Source organism: Carlito syrichta, unplaced genomic scaffold (assembly GCF_000164805.1).
Source record: "Carlito syrichta isolate Samal-C Ts95f unplaced genomic scaffold, Tarsius_syrichta-2.0.1 Scaffold288324, whole genome shotgun sequence".
In the NCBI taxonomy this organism is placed as follows: domain Eukaryota; kingdom Metazoa; phylum Chordata; class Mammalia; order Primates; family Tarsiidae; genus Carlito; species Carlito syrichta.
In genome coordinates this window covers 27216-35679 of record NW_007232420.1, presented here as the reverse complement: position 1 = coordinate 35679, position 8464 = coordinate 27216, and the positions used below count along the sequence as shown (strand labels likewise).

General features: G+C 46.3%; 1 protein-coding gene across 1 annotated transcript in view; it reads left to right on the top strand.

Annotated features, from left to right (window-relative positions):
* RRAGD (Ras related GTP binding D) overlaps window positions 1-8464 on the top strand; it is a 23701-nt gene that overhangs the window by 5457 nt on the left and 9780 nt on the right. The window contains exons 2-4 of the mRNA XM_021710241.1: window positions 1748-1947; window positions 3387-3501; window positions 5533-5675. Coding sequence (XP_021565916.1) covers window positions 1748-1947; window positions 3387-3501; window positions 5533-5675 — 458 coding nt within the window. The remainder of the gene's footprint in view (window positions 1-1747; window positions 1948-3386; window positions 3502-5532; window positions 5676-8464) is intronic.

Genomic DNA, 8464 nt, shown 5'->3' with positions numbered 1-8464 from the left:
TGGATTTATTGTAGAGACAAGGTCTCACCAAGTTGCCCAGGCTGGTCTTGAACCCCTGGACTCAGGTAATCCTCTCACCTTGGCCTCCAAAGTGCTGGGATTATAGGCACCACCACACTCAGCTCTTTAAATTTTTATTTAATTTTTCTATTTTTTTTTTTTGAGTTGGAGTCTCAGTTTGCCATCCAGGCTGGAGAGCAGTGGCATGCTTACAGCCACTGCAGCCTCAACCAGCTGGGCTCCAGCAAGCCTTCTGCCTCAGCCTTCTAAGTAGCTGCAATTACAGGCTTGTGCCACCATGCCTGGCTAACTTTTTGATTTATTGTAGAGATGAGATCTCGCCAAGTTATCCAGGCTGGTCTTGAACCTGTGGACTCTGACAATCCTCTTTCTTCCACCTCCCAAAGTGCTGGGATTACAGTAGGCGTGAGCCACTATGCCTGGCCACATTTCATTTCTTAAACAGAGCGATGGATACATGGGTGTTCATTATGGGAAGGAGAGAAAGAATAGTATTGTGTTGTTTGGAGCAGTTACTTACTTTAGACCGGGGATTGGCAAGCGTTTTCTGTCTGGGACTGGGCGGCAGGTAGCTTAACTTTGCAGGCTGGACTGTTGTACGGACTGGCTCTAGGGGGTGACTACTCAGCTCTGCTGCTGCAGTTCGCAAGCAGCCTCAGTCCTTGTGCTAACAAAGAAGCCTGGCTGGGGTCCGGTGTCACTCACAGAAAGCAGGCAGTGGGCCCACGGGCATGGTGTGCTGCTGACTTCTGCCCTGACAATGGTTCTTTCCACTGTTCCCCCAGCTCCTTCCCCATCCTGAGCCAGGGGTTCGAGAGGTTTGCCTGAACCCAGGCTGAGCAACTTGGTGAGACCTCATCTCTGCAATGAATTTAAAAATTAGCCAGGCGTGGTGACAGGAGCCTATAGTTCCAGGTACTTGGAAGGCTGAGGTGGAAGGATCACCTGAGCCCAGCAGGTCAAGGCTGCGGTGGCCGTGAGCGTGGCACTGCACTCCAGCCTGGGCGACAACCCCTGGCTCAGGCCGTCCTCTTGCCTTGGCATGTACCTGGTGGCCCCCACCATGTGTCTGTCCCTCCTTGTTCATCACAGAGACTTGAACAGTATTCGAGGGAGGGGCTTAAGTGAGGTCCTTTTCTCTTCCTAAAACTGCAGTTCTGATCTTTTTGGGTTTTTTGGTTTTTTTTGAGTTGGAGTCTCACTCTGTCGCCCAGACTGGAGCGCAGTGGCCGCTCCCGGCCACCGCAGCCTCCACTCACTGGGCTCCGGCGATCCTTCCGCCTCAGCCTTCCGAGGAGCCGGAATTACAGGCATGCGCTACCACGCCCGGCTGATTTTTTGATTTATTGTAGAGATGAGGTCTTATCAAGTTGCCCAGGAGGGTCTCGAACCCGCGGGCTTAGGCAATCGACTCACCTCAGCCTCCCAAGGCGCAGGATTACAGGCTGAGCCACCGAGCCCGGCTAGTTCTGATCTTTACAAGGGTCATCCACTAAGTCATAACTGCCTGAACAGCTGCATTTTGTTTTTAGTCGTTCTTTTTCTTCTCTTTGTTACCGAAACTTAAATCTTCAAACTTGAATTCTAAGAAATCAACTTTTAGGAGGGAGCTTTTGCAAAGTATTTTGAGGGCTTGTGGCGGCATGGCTTCCAGCTGAAGAGTGTGTGTGTGGAAGGTTCAGGAAGCAAAATGGTCTCCCCTCACAGGCGTTGCCTTTGGTCCTAGGATGATTACATGGAAGCCCTGGCCAGGCTCCACCTCACGGTGACCCGGGCCTACAAAGTGAATACCGACATCAACTTCGAGGTCTTCATCCATAAAGTGGATGGTCTGTCAGATGACCACAAAATTGAAACCCAAAGAGATATTCACCAGAGGGCAAACGATGACCTTGCCGATGCTGGATTAGAAAAAATTCACCTCAGGTGAGAACAGAACGCACTTAGGGATCCCGGCAATGGATGGCAAAGCAGGTTTGGGGTTCCGTTGGCTTGGCATGGGCAGTTGTCACCTCGTTCGCCCTGTTTTGTGCTGTAGACTGGCCTAGGATTTGAGGAAAATGAGCTTTGCATATGCTAATTCTAATCTCCAGTAAAAGCAGTGTTATTTTATTTTGGGGGATTTTAAAAACATTTTATTTTGAGTCGGAGACTCATTCTGTCGCCCAGGCTGGAGTGCAGTGGCACGCTCACGGCTACCGCAGCCTTGACCTGCTGGGCTCAGGTGATCCTTCCGCCTCAGCCTTCCAAGTACCTGGAGCTACAGGCTCACGTCACCACGCCTGGCTAATTTTTAAATTTATTGTAGAGATGAGGTCTCACCAAGTTGCTCAGGCTGGGCTCAGGCAATCCTCTCGAACCCCTGGCTCAGGCCATCCTCTCACCTTGGCCTCCCAAAGTGCTGGGATTACAGACTTGAGCCACCATGTCCAGCCTATTTTATTTGTTTTTATTGGGGGTCTCACTCAGTCACCCAGGCTGGAGTGCAGTGGCATGATCACAGTGATCACAATCCAACAGTAGCCTTGACCTCTTGGGCTTAGGCAATCCTTCCATCTCAGCATCCTGAGTAGCTGGGACTACAGCTGTGCACCCACCATACCCAGCTCATTTTTGGATTTTTTTGTAGAGACAAGGTTTCACTCTGTGCCAGGCTGGTCTTGAACCCCTGGATTCAAACAATCCTCTTGCAACCTCCCAAAGTGCTGGGATTATAGGCATGAGCCACTGCCCAGCCATTTTTTGTTTTTTTAACAAATGGTCAAAGCTGAGGTTCTTCCTCCATATGAAAAACACTTCACGTACAGCCCTTGACTATAATTCAGGAAGTTAGTAGATGCTGAAGTTGATAGTTCTTGGTAAATATGGTATCATCTATCATCATGAGTAAGACAGTAGTCTAAAAATAAACCAGACAGACATAAGAAAATAATTTCTCCATCATCTTCTGTGGGCTAGTTAATGGCATCATTCCTTTTGCAAATTCGAAAATTAAAAAATGAGATGCTTCGGTTTTAATACTGTAACTGTTTCTTTGGGCAACCTAAGAGGCTTGCTTAGAAACGACCTGGTGTGTATTCTCTTGCAGACGCTAAGGAAGCTGGACTAGACACTTCTGGTGCACGATTAGGCTTTCCAGTCAGCAGATGATAACAAGCACAGATCTGGCTTTTCGGGGGGTGAGGTGGAATGGCTTGTTAAGATATGCTTGTTTTTTACCGGGGTCCTTGTGAGTTCCAAAGGAGGCTAGCCCATAGAACCGTAGATGCAGAAAGCAGATCACTGGTGTTGTGACATAGCCTCAGCGGTCTGTTCCTCAGTCAAAGGGAAAATGTGATAAAATACAGTGCTGTTTCCTCTTTCAGCTTTTATCTGACAAGCATATACGATCACTCAATATTTGAAGCTTTTAGCAAAGTGGTTCAGAAGCTGATTCCTCAACTCCCAACGCTGGAGAACTTGCTGAACATCTTTATATCTGTAAGTAAATAACATGCTCCTGTTCGAGTCACTTGTGGAGTTTGAAAGTCACATTGCAAGCCGGGTGTGGTGGCTTATGCCTGTAATCCCAGCACTTTGGGAGGCTGAGGCTAGAGGACTGCCTGAGCCCACGGGTTCGAGACCAGTCTGGGCAACTTGGTGAGACCTCGTCTCTACAATGAAACAAAAAATTATCTGGGCGTGGTGGCATACGCCTCTAGTTCCAACTATTTGGAAGGCTGAGGCGGAAAGATCTCTGAGCCCACCAGGTCGAGACTGCAGTGGTCATGAGCGTGTCACTACACTCCAGCCTGGGTGACGGAGTGAGACTCCAACTCAAAAAAAGAAAAAAGAAAATAACATGGTATGAATGAAAAAGATTTCATTTCTGCTTATACACGGGGTGGTTCAAGGTCATTGAAGTATTACTTTTGAAGATTACCCCTATACATTGTTTTAGATCCTTTAAATTTTAACTCTCCAAGTGGGTTCCTGTGCTTCACTGGTACAATTGGAGTGTATATTCAAGTTGTGGGCAATTATCCAATACTAATAGATAGAGTCCAACTAGAGGTAAGGAGCATCAAATTTGGTTTTGGCAGTAACACTGTGTGGATGATGTGCTGAATGAGATGACAGCCGCTAGCTCCAGGAGGCTGTGTAGATGGAAATTGAGGCAGACCTGTCAGCTGTACTCAAATTTACTCTGTTACTACACAATTTTGAGTGAGTTTGCTTTAGATTTTAAAAATTTACAGTCAGTAAAATTCACTTATTATTATTATTATTATTTTTGAGTTGGAGTCTCACTCTGTCGCCCAAACTGGAGTACAGTGGCCGCTTCTGGTCACTGCAGCCTCGACCTGCTGGGCTCCGGCGATCCTTCCGCCTCAGCCTTCCAAGTAGCTGGAACTACAGGCGCGCGCTACCACGCCTGGCTAGTTTTTGATTTCTTGTAGAGATGCGGTCTCACCAAGTTGCCCAGGCGGGTCTCGAACCCTCAGGCTCAGGCAATCCACTCACCTCAGCCTCCCAAGGCGCGGGATTACAGGCTGAGCCACTGAGCCCGGTTAAAATTCACTTATTTTTTTGGGTCGAAGTGTCACTCTGTCTCCCAGGCTGGAGTGCATTTGCATGCTCATGGCTACAACAGCCTAGACCCGCTGGGCTCAGGCGATCCTTCCACCTCAGCCTTCCAAGGAGCTGGAACTACAGGCATGTGCTGCCACACCCAGCTAATTTTTTGATTTGTTGAAAAGACGAGGTCTCAGCAAGTTGCCCAGGCTGGTCTCGAATCCCCGAGCTCAGGCAGTCCTCTCACCTTGGCCTCCCACAGTGTTGAGATTACAGGCTTGAGCCACCACGCCCAGCCAAAATTTTACTTGGCCTTTTCCTAACTCAGGTACAGCTCTAAGTATTAGAAAATACCACCCAATGTGTCTACCTAAAATAAATAATATGTGATAATTCAACTTTTCTTTTCTTTTCTTTTTTTTTTTGAGTTGGAGTCTCACTCTTTTTTGCCCAGGCTGGAGTACAGTGGCACACTCATGACCATTGCAGCCTCGACCTGCTGAACTTAGGTGATCCTTCTGCCTCAACCTTCCAAGTAGCTGGAACTACAGACAAATGCCACCAAGCCCGGCTAGTTTTCTGTGATTTATTGTAGAGACGAGGTCTCACCAAGTTGTTCAGGCTGGTCTCGAACCTCCGGGCCCAGGCAATCCTCTTACCTCGGCCTCCCAAAGTGCTGAGATTACAGGCTGAGCCACCATGCCTGGCTGGATAATTCTGCTTTTCATTTCTCATGCACATCCATCACAAATAAGGCTATGACAATGAAGTTTAAAGTGTAATAAAATGGTACAATTTAACTTTAGTGTCTTACTTTTTGCTCATTCATATTTTACATTAAGGGTGGCATACAGTTTTATGTCGTCACGACACCCACAGTCTGAAATCAGCTGATATCTTCTTAAATTTTTTTCTTGGCCTTCTAAATTTGTGTAAAGCATTTTGTTTTCGTTTCAGAATTCTGGAATTGAAAAGGCATTTCTATTTGATGTGGTCAGTAAAATTTATATTGCAACTGACAGTACTCCAGTGGACATGCAGACCTATGAGCTCTGCTGTGATATGATAGATGTGGTGATCGACATTTCCTGTATTTATGGGTAAGTGTAACATTCTTCAAAGCCACCATCAAGCCACCTTTCTGTTCCGTAACCTTTGCATTCACTTATTTGACTTTAATACTTTTGTTTTAAGCAACTAGATCTATAAACAAATATACCATTTAGCATATAACAGTGATAACAATTATTGAGCAAATACCTGGCATTGTGCTAATCATCTTACTGTGTGCATCATATCATTTGATTCTGAACTATTCCATGAAGGAAGTATTACAGTTGACCCTTGAACAACACAAGGGTTGAGACACTGACCCCCTGTGCAGTCAAAAAGCTGCATATAATATTTGACTCTCCCAAAACTTTACTAATAGCCTACTGTTGACTGGCAGCCTTACAGATAACATAAACACTTGATTAACACATATATGTATGTTATAGATATTATGTGCCATATTCTTATGGTCAAGTAAGCCAAATAAAACGTTATTAAGGAAATCATGGCTGGGTGCAGTGGCTCATGCCTATAATCCCGTCATGTTGAGGGGCCGGGGTGAGAGAATCGCCTGAGCCAGGGGGTTCGAGACCCGCTTGGGCAACTTGGTGAGACCTCGTCTCTACAATAAATCACAAAAAATAGCCAGGTGTGGAGGCATGCGTCTGTAGTTCCAGCTACTGGGACCCCCTTATGACTTTCTTTTCTTTTTTTTTTTTTGAGTTGGAATCTCACTCTGTCACCCAGGCTGGAGTGCAGCGGCACACTTATGGCCACAGCAGCCTCGACCTGCTGGGCTCAGGCAATCCTTCTGCCTCAGCCTTCCAAGTTGTTGGAACTACAGACGGAGCTACCATACCCAGCTGACCTCAGCCTTTCAGAAAACCCAGCATTTCTATTTTCCTTACAAAGAAAATAACTGCTGGCTTTTAAATATATACTTTTAGTTATGGGAAAGAGAATTACAAAACTAAGCAAACAACATAACCTGCTTATTATTATTGTTATGGTCTCACCTTCTTAGAAAACAGAATTTCCTATACGCTTAGTAATAGAAAATAAACAAGGGGGGGGAAATGGATTATGTTACCAGACATAGAAACAATTTTGTGTAATTGCAAGTGTTCTGAGCAGGTGTTGTACAGAGTGAATGGGTTGTTTATCTTATTATGATGTCAAGGTGTTGTCTGTTTATATCGTATCTCACATCTTCATCCAGCTGGCCATGAGGTAAAGCTTTTGTTTATCTTCCTCTTTTCTCACTGCCTGTGACCTGGCTTACACAGCTTGACACTCCGCCTCCTTTGTCAGCCTCTGTGACAGTCTTTCAATGTCACCATTTCTCTCTTCCACCGTCTGAAAGCCCTTTGCCCACTCAGTTCAGATTCTCTCTGCTAACTCCGTTACACCCACAGGTGCGCGCGCGTGCACACACACACACACACACACACACACACACACACAGTCCCCTCCGTTATGAAAATAGGAAAAGTGATATTTACCTTGCAAGATTGGAGTGAGGTTGAAATCTCACTAGGCTTATAATAAGCTTTTACCTGGTAGAGCCTGGGTGAATGGAGCTGCCGTCATTTATTATTATTGTTATTTTTAAATGTTGCCACCTAGCTTTGGAAATAGACCTGGTTGCCCAAGATGACTGCCCTGCAGTATTCTATTATTTTTAAACTGTAAGTGAATGACCTTGAAGCTGATTGCACCCTGATTACAGTCTAGATTGTCATGGTAATCAAGTACAATGAGCAACACCATTAATCTGGCGCATATTTAACGACATGCGTGATCATTATTGTGCCATATGGTAATTAGATGTAAGTGGTAAGTCGTTCATGTAAATGTTGTTAATCAGAGTTGCTTTTATCCAGCTAAAACAAACACAGGGTGGGGTGGGGGGGAGGAGCAAGCTGGGCTTTTCAGGCAGACTGTCTTTCTGTGGTAGAGTGTGGTGCTCAGAGATGAGCCTGCAGGATTCAGCCAAAACGTCTGGGTCACAAGTGGTTTGTGGGCTCTGGGATTCTTCGAATGGTTTGCTGAGATAGCAGCAAGCCAACCCAGTTAACCGGCAGGGAACCGGTAGGGCTGTGCGAGGAGCCTGGGGCCCTCTTAGGGCTCCGAGGATGCCGGTGGCCCTGTAAGAAAGGTCTTGTGGCCCTTTCCCAGCTACCCAGTGGAGACCAGCAGGGCCTCCAAGCGGGTGACCTGGTGCGCCAGGAATCTCTTAGCTGAAGTTCTGCCTCAGCTGGCAGCTCTACACACACACACACACACACACACACACACACACACACAGCTCTATACACACATACAGAGCTCTACACACACACACAGCTGTACACATATGCGTGTTCATGCACTTAAAATATGTTCCATCTTTATGTGTTTTCATTGCTTGTAGACGAAAACTTGAGTAGTAGAACATAGGTTTTACAGTTGCAAAACCACCAATTTCTTCTTGTAATTTGTTGTTTTTCCAGTTTAATGTTTACTTTTTTTCTGGTTGTGAAAGTAATACATAGAAAGTGTATTGTAGAAAATACAGGCTGGGCTCAGTGGCTCAGCCTATAATCCCAGCACTTTGGGAGGCTGAGGTGTGTGGATTGCCTGAACTCATGGGTTCAAGACCAGCCTGGGCAAATTGGCAAGACCTCGTCTCTACAATAAAAAAAAAAAGAAAGAAAAAAAATGAGCTGGGTGTGGTAGTTCCACGCCTGTAGTTCTGGCTACTTGGAAGCCTGAGGCGGAAGGACCGCCTGAGCCCAGCAGGTCGAGGCTGCGGTGGCCAGGCGCGTGCCACTGCACTCCAGTCTGGGTGACAAGA